Consider the following 12,302-nt stretch of genomic DNA (forward strand, 5'->3'; position numbering starts at 1 on the left):
TTTACAAAAAAAATTAGCTTTTATTACTTACCTGGTTGTCGAGAACATATATCCCAAAATTCATAATGATTGGCTTTCATCATTAGTGTTGTTTTTCATTTTGAACTTAATTTACTCAACAACTAAAATCAATGTGCCTTTCTTTTAATTAAAAATTTTTTTTTAAACCAAATTTATTAATATTCCCGCCCCAGTAGTCTTTTATTGCTTTACTGAATATAAAAAATATTTGTTAAACATATTTGATTTAATAACGTGTGAGGCTATGCACTCCTTTTCTCGACAACAATCACTGACTCCAAAGCTGTTTCCATGGTAGTCTTGTCTTTCATTTTCCATTTTTGTTTTGGTTCTTGCTGTGCTGTGGTCTCTCACATTGGTAGCACTGGTTTACACGTATAAAAATAAACTCAAGAGAAAGAAAAGAAAACACAGATCAAACACATTCTGTAAATATCAGTTGTTCTCTAGGTGTGTATAATACCATCAACCATCTAAATGCTAATGTCTGCATCTTGGTGATCTGTCGAGGTCTTTTTGTCATCTGTTGATGTCAGTTCATCTCTCTATCTTCTACGAGCCACAACCTGCCATCAACCATCAACTGTCCCCAACTAAATTGTCGTCAACAGTTGCAAAAACTGAAGACTGTTTGTAAATTGTCACAAAACTCACTGACACTCTTAAGTTAACTCTAAAAATACCAATCTCTATATTCAGTCTTTTATCACAGTTACCACCATTTTGATTAACAATCCTATTTTAGACAACCATTGTGTGTCTTGGTGAACCACTTTCTCCCTATTGTTCTTCTACTAACCCCATTTTTATGCTTTTATCTTTTATTCTGCTCATAAACCATTTTTTTTTTTACACTTAGCACTTAAGGTGGAGAAGAGGGGGAGAGATGTCCCTAGTATCACAACAGCTTAAACTAAATCTTTAACTGAAATGTCTAATTCTCTTTTCTCTCTCAAAGGTGGATGAAGAGAAAGGTCCTGTTTTGTCCACTGCTGTCCGTAACCATTTTGCATCGGTACAGGTCATCCAGGGTACAAAGTCATGTCGATCAGGACATCGTCAGTCAATCATCGGACTAGTCAGGTCAGTATAAATACAATTTCAAACTTCCGTTCTTTTGCGTAAAGAATGGCTTTTATGTGCACTTGTGACAGTTCATACAATGACATTAATATTTAAAAAAAAAACAAATGTTGGGTGGGACCCAACTTGGGTTATAATTCTAATTCTCAGGTGAAAGGGTCCGCGTTTATGTGGGAACACGCACATAATGAATGAAAAGAAACAAAGAAACGGTGGAGAAGATATTAAAATGAATAAAATTTAAACTCTCATGAATTTTTTTACTATGGAAATTGCTCCAGACAACGTGTGAAACCACTTGATGTGAGGTGCTAAAAAGAACGAAAGATGATTATCACAAAGATAGGAATCTTTAAATTACCAAGATTGTAGGTAGGAGGAAAACAGTCAGTAGAAAAAGAGTTCCGCAAACCTGCAATTCTTGGAAAGAAGCTACTGAAATAGGGAGCTGTATTAGAATGAGGTATCAAAACAGCAAATTGATGATGACCCTTAGACCAACAAGTCAAATGAGCTGAAACAAAGAAAGATATAAAAATATGCAGAATTGAAATTCACAGGCATCATGAATTGAACATTGCCAAGAATACTGCAATGAAGGCACAATCGTGTTGATACCGGTTCTTGCCAGATCACTGGTTAAGCAATGTTGAACCTGCCCAGTACCAGATCAGTGACCATTTGGGAAGGCTAGGCGCTGTATGTGCCTTCTGGGAAGGTTGAGCGTGGGGCCAGCACCCTCACCTCGAAAAAAGAACTGCACACTACAAAAGCATCTACAAAGTTGTGGATAGCCTATGCCCCTCCAAGGGCTCAAGATGCTGCAAAGAAGGGATGAAAAGATGCTGCAAAGAAGGTGGGCTCCCTCTACTGTGCTAGAAAATTATTTTACCTTTACAAAACCGCAATTCACCCATTCATGGAGCATTATTACCACATCTGGGCTGCTACATCTGACACTTTTCTCTCACTCTTAGACAGGGTCTAAAAAAGAATCTTCAATCTAATAGGTCCTGTACTGTCGGCCAAGCTCCAACCTCTGTCCCATCACTGCAATGTTGCATCCCTGTGTCTGTTTTACAAGTACTTTAATGGAATGTGCTTTGATCAACTTATTGCATTTGTTCCCCCTTGTTCCTTCTGCTCTAATAGTTTCTTCTTCCAGACTGCTAAATTTTGGACTTCCTTCCCTGTTTCCTGCTTCCCTAAGTGTATTAACTTAAAGAAGTTTAAATATAATGTAAGCTGACATCTCCCTGCTCACCCCCCCCCACACCATTTCCTGTTAGACACAATCCCAAACAGTAGTTCCACACATTCCAAGTGGTAATATACCTTGTTTGGGGTGAACAAGAGTTAAGGGGTGGGGGAGAAAGGGAGGTAAATGCAGAGAGGATTGTTGAGTTTATTATCAGGTGAAGGTCAACAAAAGTTTCAGAAAGACAGCTTGCTCTTAGAAAAAATTCCTGAAAGAGTCAGTTATCCAATGCATATTTATTCACAGGGTGTATGAGGGGTGTGCAATAAGTAATGCCCCTGACCCACTTCCCATAGCAGTAGAGACACGAAACTTGGCACAGTTATTAGTCTTTCTCTACATAGGAACCACCCAGAGTTATGCATTTCTCCCATCGTTTGATGCAGCTCTGGAGACTGTTTTTGTAGAAGACCCCAGGTTGGTCCTCCAACCACGACGTGACTTCAGAAATCAAGGCTGCATCATCTGAGAAACGCTTTCCTTTCAAAAACAACTTCATGACTGGGAAGAGGTGAAAGTCAGAGGGTGCAAAATCTGGAGAGTAGGGAGGATGAGGCTGGATTTCATAACCACATGCCCGTGCTTCTGATCTGGCAACATGCGAGTTGTGGACTGGAGCGTTGTCCTGCAGGAGGAGGGTACCTTTGCTGATCTTACCCTGCCTCTTGATTTTGATAGCTTCCCTTAATTTCCCCAAAAGTGAAGCATAATAGGTTCCTGTAATTGTGGTACCCTTTGCCAGGCAATCTGTCATCACTACTCCGTCCTGGTCCCAGAAGACTGAGCATAACCTTGCCAGTGGAGGGCTGCACCCTTGCCTTCTTTGGAGGTGGTGAGTCCAAGTGCTTCCACTGCATTGACTGGGCTTTGGTCTCTGGATCATAGTGATGATAGGTTTTATCCTGTGTAATCAGTCTTTTGAAAAATTTTGGCTCATCTTCTTGACACATCTCCAAATTCATCCTCGAGCACGTGACGCGTTCTCGCTTCTGGAATGGTGTGAGCAACCTGGGAATCTGGCAGACACCTTATGCATATGCAAATGGTCATGAATGACCCTGTACTAATCTTGACATCTTGGGCTATTTGGTGAATAGTAATGCACCGATCTTCCAAAATGGCAGCCTTAACTTGACGGACAGATGCCTCATAATGGCAGAAGTGGGGGGGGGCACCAGATCTGGGAGCTGTTTCCACAGACTTCCAGCCATGTTTGAATTCACGATGCCAGCGTTTTACAAGGTCATATGATGGTGCATTATCACCATAAGTTTCTTTCATTTCATCAAAAGTCTCCTGTGGTGTGCGTCCTTTCAAATACAAAAACCGGATCACTGCTCGACATACAACAGGCTCCATTTCACACCTGACTCAGTTCAAACACGTGTAAAACAGAAACCACAATTAGTTCAGAGCTGTAATTTGCCACATAACCCGTAGAGATATAAATCATTGCACATGCAACATTTCAGCTAGATCAGACAACTGGAAGTTGGTCAGGGGCATTACTTATTGCACGCCCCTCGTATAATTGAAATATGTATCGATGCCTCTGTTCAGTCTCAGGAGACAGTCGATGCCCCCTGTAAGGGTAGCTGCATATGTAATTGTGAGGCAAGGGTTGTGTAATAACTAACCACATCTCCCCTGAATCAGCACTGCATGATTGAAGTGGCAAGGAGAGGTCCAGGACGACTGGAAACAATGCAAAGATAAATGGAGAACACATACAGCACCTGGAATTCCTGAGTGGTCACCGATTTTAATACAACCAACATTGCTTAACTTCTATGATCTAACGGAAACCGGTATGTCAATGTAATTATGCTGTATATTCCATATATATAAATATGTATAAATATATATAAATATGTATAGAAATGAATAAAAGATTTTCGTGTGGGATATATTGTATATGTAAAATGGTGCATATCAATAGTTTACTTTCTTTAAACATGGAAGGTAGTAAAACATTCTTTTTATTGCTTGTGTAAATTGATCTTTCAAACCATCGCATTTCAGGTGGAAACATTATTACATATTAATGTGTCATGTTGAAATTAGTATAAATTCCAAAAATTACGAAAAAATAACGTGCTAGATATATTTCTAACAAAAAAAACATCCACTATTACGTTCTTTAATAATGTGTTTAAAAATGGCAGACCCTTAATTTAAGTTGAGGGTTATCTCCCTTGTTTGACCTACTGAATTGGTCGTACAACTTTTTCACATGAAAACATACAATAAAACTTGATAATTCAATAAATTCTATCTTTACTTGTAATTGTTTTTATACTGAATTATTTTTAATAATTTTTTTTTTAATTTATACTAATTTCGATATCACACGTAAGTATGTAATAATATTTTCACCTGAAATGCGTTGGTTTAAAAAATAACCAATCTACATAAGCACCAATTTTTTTTTGTTGTACATTTCTTTTCTATTCACATGTTTTTCAGAAAAAAGAGTTTAAAAAACAACAAAAACAGTGAAGGAGCAAAGCAGGCGAAGCCACGCCATTTAGTTCGGCAGGCATCCATCCATGAACTGGAAAACGAACTCAGCCATCTTGCTCCAACTGTAGAAGGAAGAATTTTCATGCTGGACGACATTGTGAGTATCCTAAAATTACTGAAACAATAACACCCAAAATTTAAAAAAAACAAAAACTCTAACAAGGATTAGCTTTAGAGTAAGGTGACAAAACACAAGATGTTCTTTCATTCAATATTGATTTATTTTTTAAGGTAATCATAAAACGACCATGTGATTTGAGTAAAATTGCGCTTAAAAAGAATGAGAACAGATTCAGTTTACACATAAGGATCTCCAAAAATGGCATCGCTTGGAATCATTAATAAAATTCACAATCCTTTCTGCAATTTCAAAATAAACTAGCAGAGGCGCCTGTCCTTACCGGGTCGTAAAATACGCTTTAATATATTCATGCAGATTTCATATTTATTATAGAGTCAATTCTCTATTGAATATTATATTGTACCTAATATATAGTAGGGATTTCAAAAGTTAAAAAATATGATTTGGGTGCCATCAGATAGATTGAAACCAAAACACTTAGCGCTCCAGCCAATGAGAGATAAATAAGAAAGATTTAGTGTTAAACGATTTGAAGTAATGAATTGAATTTGGATATGTGTGTGTGTGTGTTTTTTTGTTTTTTTTTTACATAGGCAGCACCGCTTATCAAGGCCAAGATGCCACTCGAGGATAAGGGTTAAAGAGTGTACAGTAGAAATTGGACAATATATTAATCGTTAATAATGGAAATTTGGTAAATTTGTTAACTTATATGGAACGGTTCATCAAAAACTTGTTTACGTTAGACTTGAAGACAACCATATTGTAGTCAGCTGGAAAGCAGGAAAACGGAAGATAATTCCACATGCGTGCAGTTCTCAGGCGTGCAGTTCTAAGAAACGTGTAGAAAGAAATGAAAATATGTCAGCAAGTTGAAATGAAAAGTTTGCATTTCATATATTTCTGTACACGTCATTCATCCGAACAAAGCATTCTTGAAGTATTATCAGTATTTTCTATTTTTAATTTAGAAAAGAACCGCTAATGTATCAAAATCAAGGAAAAATAATGGAATCGTCCCATCACTAAGATATAGTCTAGTCCACATTATATATATATATATATATATATATATATATATATATATTTATTTTTTTACTATAATTAAATACCTACAGACACTAGTGTTTCATCCTTTCGGGAATCTGTGCAGGGTGTCACGATTAATACCAGTCAAACGATTCGAACCCCGCATCACGAGACATCTCTGGCTCGATTAGTGAAGCCCTAATCCATTCGGCTACCATTAACTGCGTGAAATAACGTCAAATTTAAACATTTTAATTTTAAATGTTCATTTACGTCAGTCAGAGAGTGATCACATTATATATATAATGTGGACTAGACTCTCCTGGCCTAGACAGTTTGGCCACATCAGCACCATTTGAAGTTTTGGTGCTTGCCATCATAGTTGACGGATCGATTTTGTAAAAAAATGTTATATTAAGCAAAAACAATATTATGTACTTAATTGCCATATCGAAAATAGTAATATATCCAAAAATTATGAAAATTAATCGAGTAGAACAACTGCTGTTGTATTCTTAGTATAAAATGTCTATCACTATAGACTACAAATATTACATGCCATTGAACATGTAATTTAATGTATGCGTTGCGTGTTATGCCCTCTGTTTGTGAACTCTTCAATATCTGCTTTATAACATTTAAGAAAAACATAATTTTACCCAATTTTCCATAAAAATTACTGTTAATACTAAATAACTTTCTACTAGATAAATTTTCGTAATTTTTGGATATATGCATATTTTCGTGATAACAATTAAGTAATGTACAAATTATTCATCCTTGGCCTTCAGGTCAAGATCAAAGTGTAGTATCTGTTCTTCAGATGCTGCACTTCAATTTCTTGTTCACTGTCAGTGGAGGAGAAATCCTTTACGACTGAGACAATTTTTATTTTTGTTCCTTTTCTCCACATTAAAAAACGACCCTGGTGTCTAACTCTGTCCCGTGGGGAGACATTGTAAATAGGAACAATTAAGTATGTAATATTATTTTTGCTTAAAACTACATGTTAAAAAATCAATCCGTCAACTCTCTCAACAAGCACCAAAGTTTTCATTTAATTATCTCCCTTGAAAATAAAAGGCAAAAAATGATGTTTATAGTGATATCATTTTTTTAAAATTTTAATTGTTTAAATGATTATAATAAAAGTACTATAGATTGAATTATTGCATAGATGCAATAGTATTTGCTAATACCAATTATAAATTTATATTACATAATATTAATTCATTAGAAACTGAAAAATAAAAGTACATTATCAAGGTTTTTCTAAGTTCGAAATGTGTGTGTATATTATATATATATATATATATATATATATATATATATATATATATATATGATTGCAACGTCTTGTCAGACGTGTGCCACTCCCTCAGACACTTAAAGTCCATGAGCCCAAAAATGACTTTTTTTTTAGTCCTCCTGGTGAATTCACATGCTCAAGCAGGCATGACACTGAAGATGGTCATTGAGATCCATTATTACATGTGCCCAGCATTTCAAGCCTCAACGCGTCACAACTTTTCCATCACCACAGGACCACTTTTATAGACAAATGCCTGAGGGAGTATCTATACACAGATGATGTTACAGAGTCTTAGCTTTGTACGACAGCTAAGTCTCTCTCTCGGTTCAAAATGTTGAGATCCAGCAACAAGCAAGAGCAGGATAGCCAGCAACAAGTTAAACTGCAGACCAGCTTAATGCAGGTACTGGTCTCCCGCTTTATGGTTTTTTATATCAGAGATTTGCTTCTAGAAAGGCTGCCTTCACCATGGCTTACAAGAGTCCTCTCCACCCCAATATATATATATATATATATATATATATATATATATATATATATATGTGGTATGAGCATAGTATATTTTGATCTTCATAAAAACATTCACATTCAATTCATTTATTTATTTCTATTTGTTTATGTTGAGATAAAAGTTATTTCTCCTTACATCACATATATTGATGACATCATCACATATATTGATGACATGAACACGTAGATTGATGATGTTAGCAACATCTTCCAAATGGGATGTTTATTTACACATTATACAAATCCAGAATTAAAAGTACACAAAAATATCCAAACTTATATAAAAGTTGAGATATTCTTTTACTAAAAATCCAAAATACAGACAGACATAGAATGTGTTGCTTTAAGTATAAGATTAGATAGGATTCTCTTTTGTTTTCTATAAGGAAACACACGCACTCATAATGAGTTTTAATCTATTACATAGATATGTTTTTCTATTTCAGAAACGAGAAGTTATGCTTAGCTTAAAAGAATCAACGCGATATTTGTTGAAGACGGTTATCTCTGAAGGGAATGAATACAATGGAGGACAAGATACGGACGGAAATTCTGTCAAATAATTCAAAACAGAGGAAAAATGATGAAGAATACGATGAAGAAGAAAAAGAGGGTGTTATTTTACCCTGACTGCCGCAACCAACATCCCCCATCCCCTCACCTGCAAAAGAAATTTTTTTTTTTTTGCTCATTATTTTTATCTGTTTAAAACAAAATGGGACTTCAACACATTTTGGGAGGAACATATTGGTTAAAAGACAATAAAACGATAAAGCAATTCTTTTACAGTTTTAAATAATTACTAGTAAAAGCTGAAGGTTAATTTTTTAGTGAATCGCCTCATAAAAATCTCTAAACTCACATTCTTCTAAAAAAAAGCAATGTTTGAATTCAAGTAAATTTGAATGAAACAAGATTATAATATTTGAATGAAATCGTTAGAATATTAGTAAAAGATTCCAGAAATAAACAAATTCCCGGACTCCAGTAAAAAAAATTATTGAACCAAATTGCTGTCAACAAAACAAATACTAGGTCATGTGATTTTATTTTAATTTTTTTTTAATCTTTTTTTTTGTTTTCCAGTGTATTATAAGAAACAAATAATTTCTGATGTAGTTAACCATGTACTCTTTTGATAACGATTTTGGTGAAATATTTTGAGGGATGGGCGGGGGTTATTTTTATTTTATCACTAATTTGTTTCAACTTATTAGTAACCCTGCTTCTCACATGCATATAAATGCTCTTTAAAAAAATACATACAATAATTGAGTTTTATAAACAAACAAATTTTATTTCAAAATGAAACAAAATAAATAGTAAAATAATCTTTTCAAGTAAAAAAATAAAATAAAATGGTAAAAATATATTTTAAAAAATTTTTTAAACATTTTTTTTTTTTTATAATTTAAAATTGTTGATCAGTCTGTGTGTAGATGTGGGTAGGAATCTTCTTGCGTTTTTTTTTCACTCTTTTTATTGTATCAAAAGAATGCACAGTTAATTTTATGAGAAGATAAGCTTTAACGCGATGAGAGTTTTTCCGTTAACACTGCATGCAAGAATATTATGTGACCTAACCTATTTCAGGAGAGCAATTTGGTAATGTGATATTACAATGGCACCTTGTTTTTATTTACATAACAATTTGTGACCTGTTTGCATAAAAAAAAAAGTTTATATAAACCTTGTAAGTTGTCTTAAATACTGGTTCTGAGCAAGGTAGCCATTTTGTTAATAACCAGTCACCTTTACATTTAAGTTTTTGTGGCGATTTATATCCTTCCACCACTCCCTCGATAATCGTCACCCATATAAACAAAAGAAATTTGTTTCTTCTTTTGAATTTTTTACAAACATTGCAGGAATTTCAAATATTTTTAATATTCAAATTCATTTGAAACTGAAAAATTGCTCTGATGAATTCTAGATGAAAGGCGATTTTAGAAAATGATTTAGCAAAGCGCAAAGAACCCTTGGCTTTTGTTAGCTATATAAAAAATTGTTGGCAATCACTCATTAACTTATTCAAGGCATTGCTTGGGTTAAAGTCAGCTAGTGTACTTCCTAATTCCTGGCATAGCGCTACTGGAAGTGGTGACAAGGGAAATCAGTTCCTTCACTTTTATTGTTCTTCAGTATTTCTATTGTGAAGAGATTTATTGAAATAAAATATAAGAAAAGACATGAAAAAGTATACAATAAAAATCAGCAAAATTATACAAATAAAAATTACACAATTAGTCTTTATTAAATAGTTCATTACCTGAATGATTTTAAAAAGTGTTTTCAATAATTTAAAAAAAAATAATAATTCTTAATTTAAATAAGACCAAAAAATGTTTTCAATGATTATTAAATAATAATAAAAAAAAAAGATGGGAAAAGCGTAATAAAAAAGAGTACATGCACAGGGGAGATATAGGTGTGAGAGAAAAAAGCAAAGATACTGATTTGCCTTGCCACCATTACGTCAGAAGTTAGGAAGTATGTTAGCTGACTATAACCATTTCTTTTTATCTATGTCATAGGAAATAGACAGTCAATTTGACGACTCTGCTGAATTACATTTTACGATTTCATGATTTATTTTTCAATATTGTCTTTAAATGTAATAATATGTTTATTTTTATGAATTGTTTTTTTTTTTTTTTTCAAATACATTTGTTTATTTCACCCAATTATGTGCCACGATTTCTTGTTTGTTTGGGTTCATTTTCATGCACTGTTTTGATAAAAAATATTGGTTTTAAATATAATGAGAATATTTATAACCTTTTTTTTTTTTTTTCAAATAAATAAGTTTACGTTATTACATAAGCAATTCATAATATATTACATTTAATATTCAACATTTCGGTGAATATGTGTCTGTAATTAAACATATTGTTTTTTTTTTAATATGTAAATAACATATTTATTTTTAAAAAAAAAAGCAGTTTATGGATATTCTTATTATATTTAAAGACAATATTTTTCATCAAAAATTTGTGTGAAAATAAAATGGAACAAACAAGAATTCGTGAAACAATTGAGCATGGTCAAAAACTTAACTAACACCGTCTATTTCCTATGGCATGTTATGACATAGACAACAAACAATGGCTCGAGTAAGTTAATATGTGTGACTACCAAAAATTAATAATTAGATAAAAATATGTGAAACAAAAGAATATGCAAAAAAAAAAAAAGTAATGGCCATTTTACGAAGAAGAGTTTATCAAAGACACAGAGAAATTCCATTTTTGTCCTTGTTTTAATTTGACAAATATCTAAAAGATGTCTGTAGTCTTTTCTTCTAATTCTTAGATTTGCCATTTAGACATTTTTAATACTTATTTTTTGAATTCTGGCAGCAGAAAAAATTATTTGTTTTTTTGGTGATCAATTATTTATTATTGTTATCGTTATTTACTTGGGCTGTGAAAATGTTGGTCCCCAAACATTCCAATAAAGCATTTAAAGTATTTCAAACATTGACGGCTTGTCCGTAGGTGCTGTGGAAATGCAGGACTAAATGTGTGTCATATATATATATATATATATATATATATATATATATATATATACATATGAATTTATTTTTAAACATTTTATGCTGTAATAACTAATCTTGCATTTCTAGAAATAAAACTGATTTTTCTATTTAAAGTAAAGTAAAATCAAACAAATTGTTTTAAATTTGGAAATATTTTAACTTTTTTAAAGCGTTAGTATTTAACTTTGAAAAAAAAAATTGTTTCAATTAAAATATAAAGTAGAGAAGTTGTTTTTTTTATATTTGCAAAAAGTAAATTATTTTTATTTGAAGATTTCAATAGACTTGTAAATAAAAACAAATTTTTTAAATAAATTAATGTGGTCAATCATAGTCGAAAGTGACCCAAAGGTTCCCTAGCTAATACACGGAGGTGCAGGAGGAGGACATCAATCTTTTTCCAGGATCACTCCACTTACCCTTGATCCTTTTATAATGCTGATATTTTATTTTACTGGTGTATTATGAAAAAGCATTCTTGTAATAAGGTTTCTGCGGCATCAAGTATCATTTTTATTTTTAGTCCTTTTTTTTTTTTAATGACTTAAACCAGGATTGAATATTTTGATCATAGCGAACACTCTATTATGCTAAAATAAAAATAAAATGTAAGAAAATTTGTTAGTCTAGCATAAATTAACTTCGATTCTTCAGAATTCAACCTAATTAAAAAAAAAAAAATGCACATAAATCTTTATGCTGTATGTACTTGTCATGGAACGAAAATGTCATATTCCAAAAATTATAAACTGATTAAGTAATTTTTTTTTCTTTACTATGGAAATCAAATTTCAGGAGGAACCGAGGATGGTGTGTCTTGCTCTACTATATTTAATAAATAAAGGGAGAAAAACTACCGAGGCAGAAATAAAGGTCAAAACCAGCCTTGTAATGGTTACGGTTTACTATTAAAAGTAATGGTTAAAAAAATTAATAAAAAAAA

General features: G+C 32.7%; 1 protein-coding gene across 2 annotated transcripts in view; it reads left to right on the top strand.

Annotated features, from left to right (window-relative positions):
* LOC145254917 (snake venom 5'-nucleotidase-like) overlaps window positions 1–8,598 on the top strand; it is a 170,362-nt gene extending 161,764 nt beyond the window's left edge. For both annotated transcript variants that reach the window (XM_080113880.1, XM_080113881.1), the window contains exons 12-14: window positions 980–1,104; window positions 4,829–4,982; window positions 8,265–8,598. In XM_080113880.1, coding sequence (XP_079970006.1) covers window positions 980–1,104; window positions 4,829–4,982; window positions 8,265–8,381 — 396 coding nt within the window. In that variant the 3' untranslated portion in view covers window positions 8,382–8,598. The remainder of the gene's footprint in view (window positions 1–979; window positions 1,105–4,828; window positions 4,983–8,264) is intronic.
* The last annotated feature ends 3,704 nt before the right edge of the window (window positions 8,599–12,302 follow it).

Source organism: Euprymna scolopes, chromosome 30 (assembly GCF_053919585.1).
Source record: "Euprymna scolopes isolate OS-2025 chromosome 30, ASM5391958v1, whole genome shotgun sequence".
NCBI classification, from domain to species: domain Eukaryota; kingdom Metazoa; phylum Mollusca; class Cephalopoda; order Sepiida; family Sepiolidae; genus Euprymna; species Euprymna scolopes.